Source organism: Maylandia zebra, linkage group LG23 (genome assembly GCF_041146795.1).
Source record: "Maylandia zebra isolate NMK-2024a linkage group LG23, Mzebra_GT3a, whole genome shotgun sequence".
Lineage (NCBI taxonomy): Eukaryota > Metazoa > Chordata > Actinopteri > Cichliformes > Cichlidae > Maylandia > Maylandia zebra.
The window spans coordinates 6483438-6506003 of record NC_135188.1 but is presented as its reverse complement, the minus strand read 5'-3'; the positions used below and the strand labels follow the sequence as shown (position 1 = coordinate 6506003).

The 22566-nt window shown below is 40.3% G+C and overlaps 1 protein-coding gene across 4 annotated transcripts; it reads right to left on the bottom strand.

The window, feature by feature from the left end:
* Positions 1-409: 409 nt before the first annotated feature.
* tjp3 (tight junction protein 3) lies at positions 410-22326 on the bottom strand. Of its 4 annotated transcripts, none has more exons than XM_012920178.5 (30): positions 22167-22326; positions 13671-13727; positions 13046-13167; positions 12842-12944; positions 12402-12750; positions 12161-12264; positions 11860-12049; positions 11534-11606; positions 11310-11407; positions 11059-11158; positions 10739-10924; positions 10475-10575; positions 9736-9820; positions 8978-9054; positions 8755-8848; positions 6834-6907; positions 6621-6693; positions 6440-6513; positions 6200-6263; positions 5959-6115; positions 5504-5612; positions 5193-5412; positions 4897-5102; positions 4704-4799; positions 4495-4574; positions 4181-4391; positions 3957-4057; positions 2494-3069; positions 1367-1425; positions 410-1264 (listed from the first exon to the last, which is right to left on the bottom strand). In XM_012920178.5, the coding sequence occupies exons 2-30, from the start codon at positions 13716-13718 to the stop codon at positions 1144-1146; spliced, it is 3951 nt and encodes a 1316-aa protein (XP_012775632.3). In that variant the 5' UTR covers positions 13719-13727; positions 22167-22326; the 3' UTR covers positions 410-1143. The 4 variants fall into 4 exon arrangements, with proteins under 4 accessions (XP_012775632.3, XP_012775629.3, XP_012775630.3 ...); XM_012920175.5 differs by lacking the exon at positions 22167-22326 and adding an exon at positions 17689-17851; XM_012920176.5 differs by lacking the exon at positions 22167-22326 and adding an exon at positions 15583-15790.
* Between the last annotated feature and the right edge of the window lie 240 nt (positions 22327-22566).

Genomic DNA, 22566 nt, shown 5'->3' with positions numbered 1-22566 from the left:
CTTTCTGGGAATTTCAAAAAGGGGAAAAATGAAACCGTGTCAACAATAACTATCTAGAAAATTCAAATTATTTTTGTATTTGTTCTGTTTAATTGACATTCCTTTTGCTTCCACAGTTACTTTTTGCAGATGTGTGAATCTGCATGTCCACCTCTTGTACAAGCATATTAATACTAATCACCGATGAGTGACACAAATATCACAGCACATTCATGTGTTTGTACATTAAAGGCAATTAAAACCGTTTCAATAACAATATGGACCCCTAACCACAGAACCTTTATTTATTTAAGAAGTCAAACCAGCGGGTAGCTCTGCATGTTTTGTGCTGGATGCACTTCCTGGTACAATCCTTCGTTTACAGTAAACACCACTATATTAAAGGTTACTAAAAAAGGAATGCCAAAGATTGAAGTTTGGGAGAAAATATCTCAGTTTTAATTTTTAGATGCTAATATTACCAAATAGATTTTTTTAAAATTTATTATATATTTAAAAAAAAAAAAAAAAAAAAAGCAACAACAAAGTGAATCCGGGTCCTTTGACGCCTCTGACAGTCAGTGGTAACTTAAATAGTGTGCCAATCTTTTACTTTTACTATCCAGTGAATGTCCATAGTAACACATGTAATATTCACAGTTTCACTTATGTTAATATGAGTGATTTTAGTGACAGCTTGGTAAAATGAAGCTGATCAAGTATGTTTTTTCGTTGTCCTGCATCATCAAACAAACCCATTTTAAAATCAGAAGAACAAACAGTTTAATGTAGAAAAATCTAAAGTATAAATGTCCTTGCTATTCCTAAAATGATGCATATTTCATATGATTTCTTACAAAACATATATTTGAAATTGATTCGTTTCACAGAGTTTTGTTTTTTATAAATACAAAAAACACTGAAAAAACAACAACAACAAATCAGGCACTTTGATCTCAACATTCTTCTGAGAGGATTTTTGGTGACTTTAAAACTTGCAGTTGTCATTAAAGGCTACAGTGACACCTGAACGAGGCTCCCTTTACATGAATTTAAAAACACTATGACAATACCATCCAAGATAACAGAGTTCAGTGTGGGAATGAAATCATTTCCACGTCCTTTGTAGATCACAAGGAAAAGCCGCATCAGTCCTCTCGGCATCTAAAGCTCAGTTGCGGGACCCCATTCCATATCGTCCGCATCGTCAAATTCATCCTCAGAGCTGTCGCTGCCCTGGATCTGTGTGCGTCTGAACTGGACTGCTTGGTGGTGATGTGCGAGCCTGTACGGGAGAAGAACGGATGGGTCAAAAATCAGCGCACAGCCTCAGTCTGGCGTTACTCCATGAACCCCATAAACCCGCAGACGGCTCAAGAAGACTTACACGATGAATTGTGGGGCTTTCTTTTGCTCATCTCTGGGCTCTTCCTCTCCCGAGCGAGCCTGTAACAGAGGATATAAAACAGTGACTTCTCACAATTATTTAGTCTTAAGAGACTATTTTAAGAGATGGATTTTAAAATCCACATAAGCCTTTCCGAACCAGTTAATACACTGAGGATTTGTCCTAGTCTCTGTATTCATGATGATAAACAGGCTGTAAACCTCTTGAAAAACAGAAACCACACTTACTATAATCTTTATACTGAATTTAAAATGAGGTTGTTATATGTGTGCTAATTCGGCACCGCCTCCATAGCCAGGAAGAATTTATGATAAGGTTCCAAAAATGAGGGGGGGGGGGGAAGAAAAATTTATTAAAAAGGTTAATGTGAATTTAATTTAGGAGCTTTGCATTTAAAAAGTTGGAAATAAAACAGACTACAAATTTTCATAACTTTCTCCTTGAAAACACCTCCAGAACTTTGAGTCGTTTGTGTCAACTAAATATAGTCACGTTCTTTTAAACGAGAAGTAGACAAACAAGAAAACCAATGAACCTTGCGTTTTTTGGGGTTTTTTAAAGGATGCAACACCTTCAATTAAGAAAACCTGAGGGAATTTTGTAATCGATTACAGATTGTTTAAAGGAAACAAATGCTCAGCTCTGGAAATTCACCATTCACCACAGCATCTGACCAGGCCTGTATTATTATTATTTCCTTTTATCCTCTGAACTTGTCTGAATACTGTATTACTCAGATGTATTAATATACATTGCACAGTTTAATAAATCCCAAGACACATTCTTAGGAACAAAAAATCCAAAACAAAATAAAACATTGGCACTCTGGATGATGTTTGTTTGTTGTTGTTTTTTTAAACTAAATCTGTTTAGTCTTAGTCGACGTCCTTAAATGCCCCTCATTTTAAATTCAAGTTAAACTCGAGTAAAAGCTAGAAGTAATACTTCATTTTGTTTTACTGTTTCAAAAATTGAATTCATCTTTTGTTATCAAAACTGTTTGTTGTTAAGTGAAGGACTGAAACACATCTGGTTTTAAGTAAAAGGATAAAAAAAAAAGAAAAAAAGAACTGGTATCCAGTAACTGTTTTAATGAGGGCACAAACCTGCTCTAATCTGTCTTCGATAGCAGACAGGCTGGCGTGTTGGAAGCTCTCCGGCTCCTCCTCTGTGTATGAAGGCTCGTCCACTGAGTACTGGCTTGTGGGGTCGGGGGCTCTAAAATCTGGCGGTCCTTCAGACGGAGCGGCGTGTGAAGCTACATCAAGAGCGCTGAAATCTGAGTCTGTAAAACTGCGATGAGAGGGATCTTCCTCCTCGGCATCGCTCTGCGGCGGGCTGTAATTCGCATGACGAGGTGACCTGGGTTCAGGTACGTGCATTATTGGCGGGATTTCTCTGACTCCGTACGCGTCATCGCTTTCCTCGGGTTCTATAGAGGGGCTGTGGTGTTCAAACGCTGGCTCGGATGATCGAGCTAAAGCAGCTCCAGCTACCCTGGAGCCCCCTGGGACCTTGGCTGTATTCTGACCAGGGTAAGCCTCCTCGAGTTCCTCGTTGTCAGTGTAGGCGTCGTCTGTGAAGCCCTCTCCATCGGTGTCCTCCAGGTCACTAGCAGCACTGAGGTAGTCAGTCTGGTTCTGGTCCAAAGCATCCAAATCTTGTTCTCCACCACTCTCCAACTGTGCAGACAGAGAAATCAAACAGCTTTAGTTATTAGTGTTTAACTAACTGTACAATACATAATCAATGGAAAAAATATTAAAACAGTTTGCTTTGTAAAATATATCACCACTATGTGCAACTCTGTATTAAAGAGAGGGGAGAAACTGTGGGTGCTGCACGCTCATATGATACCATAATCTGCTTTATTCTCATTTTTGACTAACGAAACCATAAAGTAAGAAGTGAACTTCAGAAAAAGACGTAAAACTCTAGACCATAAACTCATCAGGAAAGCGTTTACACAGGTTGGCAATCAGAGAAGCCAGAGGGTCATTTTCTCACAGACTTCCATAGAACTGCATGTCTTTTTACAGCTAGTGTACCCCAGCAAAGATGGCCTGTCCATCTTTTATTTACAATTTTTGGGACCACGCAGAGTGCTATGCTTCATTTGTGTTGCTCTATATTTGTTTATGTAGCTGAGAATTTTTAAAGCTGGTTCAATCACACCAGCATCACAAACTCATCATCATAAGCTTTGTTTTTAACTACAGGTGCAATTTTTGTTTTTCTTTTTGCAGATTTCTAGAATTTCACGTTGGCTCAGTTTTTGGTCAATAACGAACTGTAGTTCAAACTACTCTTTTTCTTGTGGCTTAATATTCGTGTCAATTAACTAATAATCAGGTTTATGGATCATTTGAGCCACACAGCACTTGGATTAATAAACAGAAAGATGTAAAACTACATCATGAGAGTCGGTGCGCTCATTAGATTGTTATAAGAACTAAAGCAATAAATTAAGAACAAAAAACAAAACACCACATCGATCTGTATATAAAATAATATCTCATAATCGCTTTAGTGTACAGATGTGTGTGTGAAGAGAAGCTGTGTGTTGTACCGTGACTTCAGACACCCAGACGGGTTTGGTCTGCTCGTGGCGAATCTTATTCTTTAGACTTTCATACCAAGAGTGGGAACTGGGATCCAGGTCCACTCGAGCTGAAGGGGGAAAAACAAAAAAATAAATCAAAAGAAGTAAACATTTTAAACTTGTACCAGCAGACAGAGAAAAATTTATTTCCTCATAGATGTACTGGAAAAAGCTTTAAGTGTTAAAATTACCCGAGAAAAGGTGGCTGCAGTGTTTTCTCATTTTGATGGCCTGTGAGTAAAGGCGTCTGGAGCTCTTGCTGGATTTGGGGCTGTACCTCTGCCTCATGGTCTTGACATCCTTGCGGTTGTGAGGGTCTAAGAACAAAACCATCGGGTGGTACTGGATGTAGTTGAGCCTTTCCACTGCAGTGGGAGTGATATCCAGCAGAGGGTGCTTATCCTGGGAAGAGAGAGGAAAAAAAAAAAAAAAAAAAATCAAAGAGGAAATACCAAACAGACACAGAAAACAGGACTGTAAACATAACTTTAATGTTACTGCTCACCTTCTCTGCTATTCTCCTCACAGTGTCCAATTTAATAACTGTGGAGCCGCCATCTGCACTTCCACTGCGAGGAACCATCTCTGTAGAAATATAACAACACACCCAAAATATTTTAAATAAAATAGAAGATGAGGAGAATAAGTGAAAAAGGAGGGAAATAATACTCAAGAATAAAAAAGGGGTATCAAAACAGCCCAAAACAAACCAACCTGCCACTTCATAATCATCAGGCATCTCTCGTGCCAGCTTCTCCATGGCAATGTCATTAAGAGGTCCCAGAATAACAATGGGCCGCTTGAAATTAGCTGGAGAAAAACCAGTAAACGTTGTTAAACCTGGACCTTTATGCATGAAACAAAGTATCTCTGTGAGGGTATGATTAAAAAATAAATAAATGCCAACCTTCTCTGAGCAGGACTCTCTCATAAGCTGGGAATTTGCCCTGAATGGTGAGCTGCAGCAGGTCTTCGCGACTCCGTCGCATGTTCTTCTCGTTCTTCTTATTCCCTCTGAGCCCCCGTAGTTTCCAGAATTCGGCTCTCGGTCCGGTTGCCTGCCTCTCTCCGGTCGCCCGCTGTGCCTTCTCGATGTTAGCCATCTTCTCTGCCCTGCAGGAAAAGATGGCAGATGCAAAAACTGAAACAGTCCTCGTGGAAGCAAAGAGATCTTCATCTGCTTATCGTCTCCTTTCTCCTTACTTGATCTGATTTGGGATAGTGCCCTTGTCCATCTCGTGCAGGTCATTCCCCATGCGGATAGCCAACCAGCTGCCTATCTTTCCACGATGCATTGTGTCCACCACTCTGAACACCTCTCCTCTGGTGAAGCCCAGACCAATGGGGTTATCGGGGTCATGGTCAAAATGTGTGCGGATGTAGAAGTTGTCTCCCAGGTTGGACTTGAGGATCTTTTTGTAAACTGAAGATAGACGAAATAAGATTTTGTGACTTGTGACACAACTCAACAGAAGTAATCTCGGTGTCATATTAAGGTTTTGCTCTTCACTTACTGTCCATCTTATGCTGCGTGGAGATTTCCACCCGTTCTCCTGTCCTGAGCTCAAGGAGGAAGTTGGCAGCTTCTTCTCGTGTGAAATGGCCAAAATCAACTTTATTAACCTGAAAAAAAGAAGAAGAACAGGGATGAACTTGGACTCTGGTCTTTTTCTGTCATATTTAAAATATTTTTTTTTAAAAATGGACAGGTGTCAAATAACAATGTAAATGTACAGCTAGGAGCATAAGGTTTTTGGACAGTGGTCATTTTTACTCGGTACATATGACATGGATACTACTAATACAACAACAACAGTCAAAAAAAAAAAAAAAAAAAAAAAACTAATAAAGAAATGCAAATGAGCATAAACATCTCATTTAAGCTAAAGAGTTTTTCTAAACTGGACAAGACGCTGTTAATCTATGCCGCCATAACCACGTCCATATAAGGTGTGCAAACAAAGGTCACCTGCATGATCTGGTCTCCCTCCTTCATCCCGTGTTCATACGCAGGGCTGTGTGGCTGGACTCCACCTACAAAGATCCCAACGTCGTTGCCTCCCACGAGTCTAAGACCCAAACTGCTCTCCTTTATAAATGACACTGTCTTCACATCTGAGCTGTACCTAAAGGGGAAACCGAAGGAATCAGATTACTGTTGCTATGACGCTAAGACACGGGGCAACGCTTTAAGCAAATGCGGCACTCACCCTGGAATAGATGATGGGTATGAATCTGGAGGCAGGGAATAGAGGGGCTCTTCTTCAGGTTTGGCTGGAAGAAATGCAGATATTGTTAGACGCCTAAAAGATGTCAACTCATAAGATGTCAAAAAAATAAAATAGAAGAAAAGCACAAAAATATCTTGATGCCCAAAAAAGGTTTGTTTATTTCAACCCACAGATTGAAAACTTATTTATGATAATCATGCTACACATCCTGAGCCTTACAGTAGATGGGCGGGTTGTTCTTGACTGAAATCCCAGACCTGATGGTGCCGTTTCCATTTGCAGCACGAGGAGCACTTTGAGGTGGAGAAAACAGAAATCAGTAATATTGGTTATTTAAGAGAAAACACATTTCGGGCTGCCATATTTTAATCTGATTTTAATGAATTAATTCCTGATGTACCTGCGCTGACTGTTCCCCCGCTCAGAGCTGCCAGACCTCCTAAGATGTGAAAGCTCATCTGACTCAGAGGAATCTGGTTTTAAAAAAAATGAAAACTTTAAGCAGGGAGACTTCAGTTTGTGAGGATTTTCTTTGGTTGTGGTGCTCTAATGCTTTTATCTAAAACAGAGAGAAAGAGAGGTTGAAGATGAAGCAAAAAAGTAATCAGCTGACCATCTGGAGGCGGTCTAGCGGGCGATGGGGCTCGATGAGGAGGCTCCTGCTTTACAGGCACTGAAGTAGGCACTCTGAGAGAAGAATAGGGGAAAACTGAATTAAATTTCAGCCATCATCTTGTTAAATGTTCCCTAAACATACAATGAGAAATGCAAAAGCCATAAATTGACGGTCAAGTTAGTGCATGTTAGTTAGAAAACCACACGAGATTTCGATATGGTTTTCTAAGTCGGCAGTTTGAATATTATGTGATGCAATCACTGCAGGAAGTCATGTAATGAGCCCCCGTGTGCACAAAGCACGTTACTATCAGGCAACAGTTGTGTTTGTGGTAAGCATAAAAACCTGTCGGACATCCTCTCAGTGTGATTTCCCACAGTTCACAGTGAAGCTGTAACTTGCATTTCTCATATTTTCACTTTCTCTTTCTACAGTTGCAGCTTTAAATTATTTCTAGCCTGTGCTAAAAGTGCAATAAATAAAACAAGTACTGTGCAAAAGTCTCGTATCAACTCTTATTTCATGACATTTTTCTTGGAAAATGGAAAATGCTTGAGGTAATTTACTGAAATGTGCAAACATACATGGAAATACAGTAAATAAGGCAAAAAAAAAAAAAAAAAAAAAAAAAGTTAAAATATGATTGAAAATTGGTTCTTTGCATTGCACTAGTTCTGGATGCTTCATAGGTCAGTGTTAAGTGGCTTAACAAATCAAAACCTTCCTCTGAAAATGGACAGGTACAAGGACTGGACTGAAAACTCTTCAGAAAGACTAGAGAAGTGCTCAAGACTGCTTAAAAAAAAAAAAAAAAAAAAAAAAAAAAAATACAAATAGAAAGCTCAAAACTTTTGCGCAATATAGCGGCGTTAATCATCATATTCAACTTTTGTGAATATAAATATTATATTAAAATGTTGTGGTTTCACAAAGGTGTCAGAGGTGCATCAATGCTAACAATGTTTCTGTTGATATGTGGTTGCTTAGCAACATCAAGAAATATCTGGTACAGATAAGCTTCAGGGGCCTAAGACATACCTGTGTGTCGAGTTTGGTTGCTTAAATTCCTGATCACGTAGGAGTTCATACTCAGACATGTGTGAGGTTTTATATTAGGATAGTAAATAAACAAAACTGACAAACAAAATAAAATAATATTAATTTGGAAAGAGTCGGCTGCAGTGTTTATTTTTAGAAGCAGTTTATTAAACTGAGTGGTTTCATGTAGGAACCATTTTCCTTCTGAACAACAAGGGAAGCTGTAGGTACCAAAGGAAGTGACATTAATGTGACATTAAAGCACGATCCCCTCATCATGTGTGCTTCCTTCTGACACAGTGATGTGGTCAGTAAATGGTAAATGGTAAATGGACTGGTTCTTATATAGCGCTTTTCCACTCTTCTGAGCACTCAAAGCGCTTTACACAACTTGTGCATTCACCCATTCGCACAAGCACAACTGACATTCACACACATTCATACTCCGATGAATGCATCGGAGAGCAATTTCGGGTTAGTATCTTGCCCAAGGATATTTGGCATGCAGACTAGGGGAAGCCGGGAATCGAACCACCAACCTTCCGATCAGTAGATGACCTGCTCTACCACCTGAGCTACAGCCACCCAGCTACAGTGGGTGTAGCTCCCTTAGAGAAAAATCAGTTCCTATATGAAACTGATCTGATCTTCTTTTTCCTTTTTTGTGAGTAACCAGATGATGATTTCTGGGAAGTTTTTCAAGTGTATCTTTTGCCATGTTGAGCAAAACGGGGCAAAATGCATTAAGTTCCATTATAATCAAAAGAAGGTGGATATTAAAAAAAAAAAAAAAAAAAAAAAAAAAATATAATAGGTGTTGAAGCATGAAGCACGACTCAATGCGTTTGATGAGACAGTCAAAGTGGAAGGCGTCTCTCACCTGTATCTATTTCTGGCTGCTGAGTTTTTACTGCCGGTGGATTCCCTCTTGGGGACTGGCGCATAACTGGCCTCTGATTCAGAGTCCGAATTCGCTGTGGAGATCAATAAGTCAAGACTGTCTTTATGGAAAGTTTTATTATTTGTTAGATGACTCATGCGTCCTTTTAGATTCCAGGCACCAAATATGAACTCCCACTGCTCACTACAAAACACACACACACCTTTCTGTGGTGGATTGCTGGCAGTGCTCCATTTTGGTGGTTCCACCTCTGGCTGCAGGGAAACTTCTGGCAGGACCCTGGAAGAGAAGAGAGGGAGGTGGGAGTGAGGGAGGAGGAAGACAACAAATCTCAGTTACGTTTGGCGAGGGGGACCAGCGGCTAATAGACGATTATTGATGAGAGGATGAGACTAAAATATTGAATATTCACCTTATTCTGTTTGAGGGAAGCTCTCTCTTTGGCGGTAAACTGCTTTGTGACTGATTGAAATTAACCACCCTATTAAGTTTAGCTATTAGCTACTTGATTGTGATGCTCACTGTGAGATTCAAACATGCTGTATAACACATGCACACTACGCAAAACTTTGAAAGACTTTGATTTGAGTCTTAGGGAATTATTCTACGATATGATTGTTGCTGCAACGAGTGTCCTATATTTAATCAACACTTCAGCCACATATAGGAGAGGACATGTTCAGTTTTATTTTATTGGTCAACAAAATTAAAGCACAGATTCTGTACACAGTCAAAAACAGAAAATCAGACAAAATAAAAAGAAATTTCAAAATGAGACAAAGCACAAAATGAAAATCAAATTTAAACAACTCAAAGAGCAAAGGTTAGGTAGTTTAACATTAAAAATAAAAATATGTATGATTAACTAAGTTTAACAACCAGAGAGCCACAGAGTCTGCTCAGTTTCCGGTCCGTGAGATCTTGTTGGGTTTCAGGTAGGTGTGGGGGATTCATGTGTACCTGTATCTGCTGAGAGAGTCCTGACTGTATGTGGTGCTACGCCTCTGAGGAGGCTCAGAGAAGCCATCCGACTCGGAGTCAGAATCTGAGGAGAAAGAAAAGCGTTTATAGATTAATTTTATTAATATAAACAGTAAACAACATATTTACTTCTGATTAATCTGCAGCATTTCCATTGTGTGTTTACGTTCCCGAGATGCCTCAAATCTCCACAATTCAAAATCCAGTATCTTTAATGCTCATGTATGGAATAACAACTGTTTTCAGATACTACAGTTTCTTTATTACCCAACATTATTCATGATTATTGCATCTGTCGTCTCTCCTTTCTTGGAAAATGTTTTGATCTCAATGAGACGATTGAATGAAGAGTTATACATAATGTTTTCCACCTTTATGCTTTGATCTACTCACTTATAAATAATGCTTTCAAAAATATTTACATGAATATTATTTTTTAGCCATCATTTCCTTCTATATTTTAAGTGTATTGCAAGAATCATCCCTCAGCCTCTGCAGTGTTACATGCATTCATACGTGCACTGCTGGATTAATTCTCTTTTACTCTTACTTACTTTATCTCTTCTACATTCATTCACTTACAAGCCATCTTATGTTTTCATGTGCATCTTTCATATTCTGCTCTGGCCTTAGTAAATATTTCCAAGGAGGTGTGAGACAAAGTCCGGGACGTGTACATCACAAGGAGACTGGATTGTTTGCGTGTTTTTGTGCAGACCTGGAGGCGGGCCTCTCACAGGTGAGTTGACCCTCCTTGGTGGATCTTGGCGAACAACGATGGGGGAAGATACCCGGCCTGCGTAACGATCAGGCAGAACTCTGCAGAGACAAGAAAGGGTTGGGGGCATGAATGAATAATTGTTTACCAAAATAACTGATGATGCTGGTGCAAATTATGGCTTCTGTTTTTGAATATTTCTGTGCAAGTGATCTTGGTGCTTTTGTTGTTTATTCCTGGAACTGGATAAAGAAATGTCCGTACTTGTATCTACTGTCCAGACGAGGGCCATCTCTGCGTGGGGGTGGGGAACCTTCAGGGTCAGAGTCGGACTCCGACACCGGCCTGCGAGGGCGTGAGGAAGTGGAGGAGGCGGAGACGGGTGCAGTCCAGTTGTGAGCAACAGGAGAGGATTTGGGGTTGGGGAGGGTGGAGACTCCTGACAGAGATCTGCTCAAAGAGTAAAAGCAAAAATAATGTCTCATACAGTTTTAACTGCATTTAATATGTAGTAACATATGTATATATACACTTTAATAAAATAAACCTAGGTCATTTTAATGATATCATCCGTGTGAACTGACTTGTATTTGTTGTTTTGGTCCAGGCTGTCCCTGTCCCTCTCTCTCCTGACTGGAGGAGGAGGAGGAGATGCACTGTGGTCGGACTCAGATTCAGACGGAGCTGAATAAACAATAATCAACAGTTAGAAAACTAATTATAGGACATGTAAATATTTTTTTTCCAAGAAAACCAGCAAATCAGTGCTGGTTTGAGTACAAGCATCTTTGTGCAATAAGTAAAATAAAATAAAGTAATTCTCTGCAGGACTGACCTCGGCGAGGAGCATAGGCTTTTACAGGTGGCCGGGATAAGGTGGAGCGCACAGGCGATTGATCCCGAGACTTTGGCAGTGGAGGTTCAGCTTTTGTTCTGTGTGAGAAATAAAAGATTTCTTCAGTGCTTTTAGATCAAATCCAATAAAGGATTTACGTTTTTTGTGCATTACATCGGTGGACTTAATTTTTACTAGGCGGGGTGACAGGGTAAAGTCTGTACCTGCGTGTCCGCCTCTCCTTGGCGCTTGGACGTGTCCTGTGGGCTGGAACGTCCTCATCAATGTCTGAAATTTCTGATGGGAGACAGAAACAGAAAATGTATTAACTTTTCAAGTTATACAGGGGGTGTTTGCAAGATTGAATTAATTAATCTGAGCCTGTAGCCCAAAAAAGTTCTACATTTAAAGGGATTTGACTGTAGCAAACATGAGGAACATTACAGGATTAGACTGACTTTACAGCACTTTGATTTCACCCATGAAATAAGTAGAAGCTGCTTCACCGTTTTGATTTCTCCACCTTTTCCCCTGTGTTTGATTCCCTTACCATCCAGCTCTGAGCTGCTGTCTTTGCGACGTTCATAATCGCTGTTCTGGGGGCTGTCCTCCACCTCTGGGATGCTGACCAGGAATCTACGGTCATCCCTGAGGACCGTCATGGTCAGTTTGCCTCTACTCTTCTCCACCAGGTGCTTGGTCTCCAGCAGGGATAGGTTCTCTGTTGTCATGCCATTGATCTGCTCACAGATACAAATTTGATTAAGACAAACTGAAGATTAATAATGAAATCTTCCAGTCCTGTAGAATAGTTGTAGCTTAAAAATACTCCAAGACAAGTGAAATATTACCTTGAGAATGAGGTCGCCCTCCTGCAGGGTGCCTTCCCTTGCAGCTAGGCCAGTTTCTGTCATGTGCTTGATAAAGATCTGACTGCCCAGTTTCAGTCCATACTCTGCAGAAAAATAAAGCCAGAAATACTGAAATAAGCACTTTAAAAAAGATGAGCTGAGCAGATTATTTTTGTCTAAAAAGCTTCGCTTCTTCACAAACAAAAAAGGTTTCCCTTCGCTCTCATTCCTGAAATCTTACCATCTGTGGTTTTCTTTTTAATCAAAGTAGTTCTGATGGGTTTTTCTGAAACATTTTTGAGCGGCAGCCTCTTGTACCCTGATGAAATCAACGGCGCCGCGTTTGCAAGCCCGTTGCGTTCGGGCGTGGGGCTTCGGCGTGTGTAACGGTCGTTGGTGCGATAACGGTCATCAGCACGATAGCGGTCATCGTCACGGTAGCGGCTGGAGTCCATGTTGTCACTCCCATCAGAGTGGCGTCGTTGCCGTCTCGGAGGGTCCGCATCCAGCAAGTTTGAGTGCGAGGCTGCCCGAGTGGGTCTGGTGGATGAGGTTGCTGGGATCTGGATCTTACGAGGACGTTTCACTGTCTGGGAAAGATGCAGAAGACGCCCATCAGAAAGAAACCCAAGATTGGAAGCCACTTGGCACAAATTAATTAAAGGCTCGGTGCACACTTACTATGTTTGCAGTCTTGCCGCAAGACTTCAGGGTCTGAATGGTGTAGTTAGAATGGACGTTGTCCATAGGTTCGCCATTGACCATGACAATTTGGTCTTTGGTGCTGCAGAAGTACAAGTATACACAGGCAGCCAGGTGTTCATTCAACAGTCAAATCTTAAAGAGGTCTCTACACACATTAAAAGCAAAAGGCCTCCAACTTACAACAGTCGTCCCATGGCTGGTCCATTTGGCAGCACATCTGACACCAGAATTGACGTGTCCCCATCGGGCTGCGGCTTGTCCCTGCCTCCTGATATTGCAAAACCAAATCCTAGTTTGGAATCCTGCCATTTAGAAAGAACAAAAAAAAAAAAAAAAAAAATGAGACCGAGAGAAAATGATGGACAGTAAAGAGTGCAGGGAAGTAGGTGGGTGGATGAGCATGAGTGGGAGATACAGTAGAGAGATAGGAGGAGGAAAGAACACATTCCAGTGTCGCCAACAATGAGGCAGGACAGCGAAGAGCTGGCTGGTGCCGTGGGGTGCAGCAGGGTGTGTCACTGAATTCCTGACGGAGCCTGTGCTGTGAAACTAAGAGGACTTGAACACAGTCCCTCAGAAACCACAACGAAACACACTTTCCACATGTGTATTTGTTTAGCCACACACTAGAATCTCCATGTTAAACTTAATTTAGCCTACTCATTATTTCATGTTGATTAAACAACTGGAAAAGTAAAACACGCTAGCAGTTTCACCATAACACCTCACATATACATCTCAATTATTCAATTAAAAAACAACAACAACAACAACAAACAAACAAAAAAAAAAAAAAATCACTTACTTTGTTTAGTGTTATTGTATGTTGCTCCCATATTGTTATCTCCTCCATGCCTGGTTTCTGGGGGGGAAAAATACAATAAGAAAAATAATCTTTTTTTATAGCAATTGACAATAATAAATCATGATTAATTAACTCATAATCAACATATAGTCCAGGTCCTTACAGAGAGGACAGCTGAGCCTGAGTGGAAGACAGAATGTGCCAATACGTGAACCTGATCTCAACATGCTCTCACCTGTCGCAATCCTGCCTGACCAGTATGGAGGAGGGGCTACCTGGTATGTGTGTGCATGTTTTTAACCACCTTTACGCCACAGACTACAACCAACAACTGGAAAAATTTTAATATATATATATAAGAATCGAGCAAAATGCAATGGGATCCTTTAACACAGTCCATGCTGACATTATCAAGTTACAATATTTAGCTTATTGTTTCAAATAAGAGCTTTCCATCCTGGCATCTGAGATAAGGAACAAGTAGACATGGCTGTTTGGCCGAGTACCTGGGGATGAACGAAACTGTAGAGCAACTGGTGACAAGGAACTATTAGATTCTTCTGGGGGGGATTTATATCAGTGAAAAAAAGACGACCTTTGACTTACAGGAACATGGCAACATGCCCAATGTGATTTGCATTTTTTTTTTTTTTTTTTAAAAACAAGCCAACACTGCAGCCTGGCCATGGACTATATTTCATACACCGAGGAAGACGCTTGCTAAGCTACAGCCAGAACGAGTAAAGCCTGATACTCAAGTCAGACACACAGTGGTGTAGTGTTGCTTAGACTTGGAGTTTGTTTAAACACTGAACAGGGCACACAACAAGTACAAGGCCCATTAGTGCTTAAAGTACAGCAACATCAGCCGAGCACCCAACGTCCAGTCACACCCAAACACATAACCTAATTATACAACCTCAATTTGCTGACTCTGACTGTTTAGTTTTTCAAATTAGGTTACACAAAAAAAACAACTACAAGAATAAAATCTCACAAATGATCACCAGGAAAACCTTAAACTCGCAGGTGTACAATGTCTAACCTGGGAACAGCAGGCCTCTTGTTTGACTTGGTTAATCATAAACTGGAGAAGGTTAAAAAAAAACAAAATACAAGTACTGACATTAGTATTCAAACAAAAGCTGGTCATGACTTTTTCTGATTTGATGATAAGGTAGACTGAAACAGCAGCTGAAGTAGTTACGTTTTTTTTTTCTTTTTTTAAAATCAGCAGTAGATTTGTTGCATTTATAGATTCAAAGCTGCAAGCGACACAGAAAGGTCACTTAAGTGTGCCAGTTTTCAAACAAAGCAACTTTTTTGAGGAGTCGGTGAATAGGCTTGATGAGTAGTTGGAGTATATGCCTTTATGGAAATCACATCAGCAACAAAGTATACAAAACAACTCAATGTAGAAGGACACTGAGCTGCCGGGAAGGTCTACGCTCTCAGAGCTCATTTACAGCTCACTGACTTTACAACCAGTTAAAATTTAACTTTGGATGTAGGTCACGATGTCGGAGCAATGAGATGCATGTGAAACTGCAGATAAAGATCGCATCGTTATAGATCAGAGTGAGATGAGATGTAAATATGAGCATCGTCCATATTCCAAAAGAAAATTGATTATTTACAAAAACAAACGACAGCCGACAGTGATTTGTTATCTGCTAATAAACGCCTGATCCAAGACTGCCAAGCCTGCAGCTGCACTCCTTTAGGACACTCCTCCATCTTCAGGTCATCATTTTTCCAGCTTCAAACAACATTAATCTAAGGGAGCTGATGCACATCACTAATGACTTGTGTCCTTACATTTCTGTAAATCTTTAATAGTTATGCTTTTTTCACACTAAAGGGAAGCATAACTAAGTCCATAAATGCTTCGTTTATTTTCATCTGCACTTACCATGTGATCTTTGAACCTGACTTCCATTTCCTACTGGGATTTCTACCCTGAACAAAACACCTGCTGCCTCCAGCGCTCAGCAAACAGCCAGCTCTTTATATCCCATATGGAGCCGGCAACAGAAAAACAATCACAGATCCAGTAATCTCAGGTTACTTCGCCCGCCAGTGAGCTCTGCATGGATGGTGGCTGAAACTAGATCCTCGTGCTGAAATTGGTTGTAATATGACCAGCTGGGGTGTTTCTCTCACACCAGGCAGAGAGACTGAAAGACCTCACCTGGAAAGCGCTCCTCCCCTTTGAGTCTTTGCCCACTCTAAGAGTCATTCTCTAGTGTCCTTAAATAAACATGGCTTTTAAGGTGGATCTGCCCTTTTAAACCCACCAGAACTGGGAAGCACCTTAAATATGTCAGGTAGGGTAATCACTCCCTTGCGTTTTTGCATAGCTTTGAACATTCAGGCTAAGAACTAGAAAGCTCAAAGTTTTTTCATTTCAAAGCAGAAAAATATCATTTAGCTCTAAATAACAGACAGTCACTGATTGGTCGGGAGTTTTTAAGGGTGTGTTCACATGACTGTTAATGTTATTGCACATACAGTAATTGAAATCAGTCTATTATTTCATCTAAAATATCAATTATGGTTAAATAAATTAGACTGAAACTAAGAAAGTGTTTGTTTGTTTTCACAAACCACTTCTCGGGGCAGTAAAAAAAGTAATTCCTCTATGTGGGAAAAACCTTGTTTCAGTAGAATTTTGCAATTCAAATCTCTGCATATTTTATGCAAACTTTTAGACATGCCTCCTTCAACACGTCATATCTCTGGATCCATGAACAAACAATCTTCCCATTCTCTTTTCACAAAATAATTATTTTAGACGCTGGTGAACGACTGAGACTAAAATATATTAATACTACTGTAAGGTTTAGGCTTAGTTTCAATATCAAAAGAGCTTAAGAGGTTTAAACTAATTATAAGAAAAGGTCTAAATACAAACAGTTAAAGGGGGAAAATATGTCTCTAAAAGCTACTTGTGGTCAGACGTTCCAATTAAGACACAAAATTGTAAATGTGTGTTACAAAAAGGGCTCGTCCTCATAAATAAAAATAAACAATGACATGACAAGTCTGTTCTGTCAGTTATGGCTCTATCACAGCAACTTTCACAGGGTTGTATGGGAAGAATCATAGATTCGTATGATATGATGGTGGCTATCTACATTTCTAACCGTCTCCATGTTAATCCGTCCACAATAAAACAGGAAGAAATTTAAGGAGGTCCCTTAGGAGTACGCTTCCTGAGAAGATCATACCAAGAGCATGGCGCGTACTTCTGAAAGAGGCGAAAGAGAGCGCAACGATAAAAGCACATCAGAACCAATCTTCAGTTTGTCCACTACAAGAAAAGCCCTAATAAAGAGCAGCTTTTTTTCCCTCCAAACTGTGAAGCATAACAGAAGGAGCCTCAGGGTTCAGGCCTTCTTTTTATACCTTCGGGTGTGGGCTCGGTGAAGGAGCAAAAAAACAAAACAAAACTGTGTCACAAGGAAATCAGTGACAGAGGGATTAAAAATAGAAGAGAAACGATGCTTTAATGTTCAGAATCTTTGACCTTACTGAGATCACCTAACGAGGCCCATTCTATAAATATATCCCAGATTCTTTGATGTGAAAATTAATTCCTTCTTACACCGAACTGTGGAAAAAGCCTGCTATGGAGCACACGTAGATAAACAAAGGTTTTACAAGTCACTCACGTACTTTTTGCCAAGTTGAACTGTCACTGAGTCAGTGTGTTCAATAAAGAATACATTTTCCACAACTTTGACACATTTGATGAACAAGACATGAAGAAATTCTGCCGATTTAAACTTTCTTTAACTGTAAAACAAAACCTTTCAACTAACTGTTCAACATGAATAAAGAAATAAAAATAAAATTCTGTGGGTTCAAATTGAGCATGATATTTAAGAGAGCGCTGGAAGAGTGGGGGGGAAGTAACCTGTGAAGTTCTCTTAAAGCTGAAGTTAATGTAAAGCTGCTTGGTTACTGTAATAGAAAAAGGAACTACAAATAAAATAACTACTATCCATTCACTTACGGGCACCACCAGCAGTGGCGGAGGCTCCGGAGGCACAGAGCCCAAGTGCTTCAGCCGTTTGAGTCGCTCGGTCAACTTCATAATGATAACAGTGCTGACCCACTCATTCACAGACACCAAAGATCTCCAGCTGTCTGCAAATCTGTTAATAATCCTGTGTCTGTGTCTCAGTCACACATGGTCACTGATGCAGGTCTGCAAGCCTCTTCACGACAAACATTAATTTGCCATAAAAAGAAAACTAAGAAAAACAAAAGTTAAAAATTAAAAATAAATAAAAGTAGCAACTGTCATCCCTTTGCTTCCAATGGAGAAGTCATGTGAAGATCGCTCCATAGATCCGTCTGCCCAATAGTTTCCTTCGTGACAGGCTCATAAAGTCAAACAGGTCCACTTGCTCCCGCTGTCAGCGGTATGTGCGCGTCTTACTTCCCCACAAGGCAGGAGCAGATCCCAGGCTACCGGCTGAGTTTCTGTCTGCTCGGTGCCATGGTTACATTGGAGGAATGAGAGCACTGGCCTGTTAATAATTGACGGGGTGTTTGCAGCACTATGGATCTTCCAGCTTCGTGTAAGTGTCCTGATGTGCCTACACAGGCTGTTTCTCGGGATCAGGAAATGGCAACAGAGAGCCTGATGTTATCTCTGTTCCATGGTTAACATTTACATATGCCCCACAGCATGGGCGTGTTGTAGCCTTTTTTCCCCCTTTTTTTTTTTTAGTGTTCAGTGTGACATGTACCCAAATCATTGAGGAGGAAGGGGGACAAAGAGGAGGTGAAGCTACTAGAAAACACTATCCAACAGCTTATTACTTCCTAAATCCCTCATCCACAGATCAGTGTCTGTATTATAAAACTTGAGAAACAAAACAGATGTTAGATGCCAACTTGGGTTCAGCCAGGTGGAATAGCCGGCATGAGGTCAGCGAGAGCACCAGGTGTGAATTATTAATTGATCTTAATAAACAGACTTCTACAGTTGCTAAAAACAAACAAACAAACAAACAAACAGGTAGCAAAGGTGAAACCATTCATAGTAGGTGAATATTCACTCATTCACGCCGAGGACTGCAGTGTGCACGGCAGCAGGATATTCTATTTGTTTTGCTTTCATAGAGAGGCCACTCCTGTTGGCTATTCAATATGCAAACTACTGACTATCGACTCCAGGTCACCTTGTTGTGCTTGAGTTTCACTATGAATGCAGAGGCCTAACTAAAATTCATAACTAAAATTCTTCAACGGTGCATCATCGAAACAAACTAACAAACACCAACCGACGGAGGCAAGAAGGCTCCAGTACACGAGTTCGTTGGGGAATGTGGAAAAGCAAAGCCTCCTAGTGTAAAATATAGAGCTTTGCAGAACAAATACTCCAGAGGTTTACACAATCAGCAAAGAGGCTGTAATTACACAGGCCAGGGCTTTGTGGCTTCCACACTCAGTGGACTTACTTGTGTTGTCTTGTGTGTAGTACTGCAAACACACACTTTACAGCTATCCCAGCGCCATAACATGAGTTATACCACACATGCTCAGCCCCTTGTGCATGAGGATGCAAATGGTCACACGTGTATGGTGGATGGTTGCTCCATCACAGCAAAAACTATTGAGGTCATGATTATTTAACGAACACGTCCATTGTAGTGCTTCAGCAAGTTTCCTCGAACCAAGCTCAAGGCGAATAAGCGGTTTAGAAAAAGAGAGAGAAGAAGAGGCCTGTGCTGCTTGATTTTTATCATGGAAGCCAAAATTGGGAAGAAAAAAAGGAAGTTCCCTCAGTTTTCCCGTTAAAGACGGAAAAATGTGAAATGTGAGCAATGCTGGTGGAATCACTGGAATTATATGCACGACTGCTAAAGTTCTGCACTGCTGGACGGCGGTGGAGATGACAATATGGGATGTTGCATAATACTTCACACGTTAAGTGAGATATGCTACAAGAGGCGTTTTCTCTTTAACCTTCAAGTCGAGACTGAGAAGCGTCACTTATGACCCCAGCTGTGTTTAAATATAGAGTCATTTAGAACTGGAATTATATAATATGGCATCTTTAAAAAAATAATTAGGATTTAAACATGTTGATTTTAGTGATATTTGCTAGCAATTAGATTCAAGATTCAAAGACTCACAGATTTTTTTGTACATGTCATCCTGACAAAGAGAAAGACAGTTTCTCTCTCACCTTAACATAAAAAATGTCTAAGAAATATAAAAAGAAAATGTATATAAAAATTAAACCTGTGTACATCAGTGGCAGCAGTGCAAGATGCAAGTTATTCCAACTCATTGTAAAAGTTAAAAATGCCAGATATTTCAGAGCTAGATATCTTAACCCTTTTTACACAAAACACACTTTATATATTACACATATACAAATAAAATGCTACTTTATGTTTTGTTTTAACCAGAAGCAAACCAAAACCTGACTGTTCAATTAAGTTTCTATTATAAAGTGTCACAGCAGTCACTTCAAGATGCTTTATATTGTGAGGTAAAGATCAGACAACAACATATAAGCAAGCACTTGATCACAGCGGGAAGGAAAAATTCATCTTTAACATGAAGAAAACTCCTGAGAGAGAAAGGGGAGGGAAAAAGGAGAAGACGAGAGGCGAGGACAAACAGCCTATGGGAGAGAAGACAAAGGTAACAACATGCAGTAGCTGCATATAAACACATGGGCAAGTGAGAGGTGAGTGGAGAAGAAATGTAGCCTAAGGAGCATGACCAAGGCATGGTTCAGGGTCAGCTCATGATAAAGGTTCTCAAAAAGCAACATTTACAAAAGTAGAGAAGGTATCCGTCTCCCGAATCCAAACTGGAGACTTGCCTGAAAGCTAAAGGCTCCGCCTCCAATTCTAATTTTGGAAATTCTAGGAATGCCAAGCAAGTCAGCATTGTGAGAGTAAACTGGAGAGGTTATGATACTATTACGATATTCTCATCATTCAGTACTTTTATTTTTTAAATAAGGAGGATTTTGAATTCAAATTCTAGATTTTATAGGCAGCCAGAGAAGAGAAACCAAGAAACTGAGATATATGACCTCTAGTTCGATTCTTTGTTGGATATTGTAATATCTTTATAATAATAACAATAATAATAATAATTGTTGTTAAAGTTACACACCTTATCTGGTATCCAACCTTTAGTTTTTATTTGCATTTTATTTTCTGTCGTAAGAAAGAAAAAAGTTTTGGTTTGTAAGAAATGTCATGTTTCTTGTACACACAAGTGCACAAGTTTAGAAAATGGGTAATAGATAACGCCTGATAAACTCAAGCAGTACCACAAAGTACCCCAGTATTTTTCAAAGAGCTGGGAGCCAGACACATTTACAGCCATCCTTGGAGTGAGCACCTCTTTGATGAAGAGTGAAACCCTGTTTGAATGATGACTGCCAAAAAGTTAACACTACAGCAGTGAAAATACTACAGCAAACACCATCACATCTGGAGAGACTGAGACTTCTTTACTATAAGAAACTCCACATATCTGATATATCTGGGATAGTGTACCAGCACTTTCTCAATGGGAAAAACGAATACGCAGTGCGTTTCCTTCTTGATGCAGCTCTTTTAATGCTGCATCAGGGATGTTGCGGCCATTGTTGTCAGATGCCTGTGGGTGTTTCTCTGTTCAAAAATAGTGTGGTCATAAATGAGCACACTCTGCTATTTTAGCTGATAAAATCTACATTACTTGAGGGTTAATATATTTAAGTGTACACGTCCACATTCTGGGAAATGGACGCCACACATATATTTATTTTACTGGAATAAAATCAGCAGACTAAACCCTTTCCTCCTTTTATTTGAACTGAACTAAGCTACAGCTGCGATGACAGAAACCTTAAAACCTAGATTAACTTTTAAAAATCCAGAAAGGACGGGCCACAAGCTTAAAAGCACCTCATGCGCAGTACGGAACTTACGAGAACAGCAGTCTTAAGCGACTGTGTCAGTCCCAAATCAAACAATGAGTGTGTAAATATGCAGAGTGAGGAGAGGAGGACGCAGCAGGTTGGGAATGCAGTCGAAACTAGTGTGAAACTCCTGTTCCGGACAGGTAGAAACTTGTGTGTTGCCGAACCAGTAAGGTGAGGAATAAGAAAGTGGAGTTTACAGCTGACAGTCAGCATCACAGCAACACAGACAAGCACACAAATCAAGGCAAGCACGTTAAACTGTGGGGGAACTCCAACAAAAACACACAAAATGACTAAGAAGAAAACCACAGCTGTCACACAGGCCTGTGAGGACTGCAGTCAAGCAGCGACAAAGCTTTCAGGCCTGTAAACATCCGACTAACTTCACCTAAACTGAGAAAAACCACAGAAAAAAAACTTTTTTGATTCAGAGTTATGTCACATACGATCCTTCAGCTTCACCTTTCACTCCACAGGCTAAGCTGAGATGGTTTGATTACCTGTGCAGGAGGAAGTAAACACCGACAGAAACGACGCTAACTCACCTGTAAACGTGCTCTTCGTAGCTTCAAGGCTTCTTCCTTCACTCTCAGACCGCTTTCGTCCAAATAAACAGTAGTCCTCGTTAAGGTCTCACCTGCCCGCCTTGGCTGTAACGCTACTTCTAAAAGTTTCTCCAACAAATCTTCCTGAAAACAGGTGTAAGCAGGAGGCGTGGCGTTAACTGTTCAACGTACAGGTGAAAAACGTCATCACGTCGGGGGCAGCGTCTGTCAGGAAGTGAAACCTCCCTGTTTGCTTTGGGCGTGTGCTTTACGCAATTATGTTAGTCACCGTCTTAATCTCGGTTTAATTTTTTCGGGTGCAGGAAGTCAAAATTTAAAAAAAAAAATTGATCTGAAGTTTAAAGTTGATCTGAGAAAACCAATAAAATGTCTTTTATGG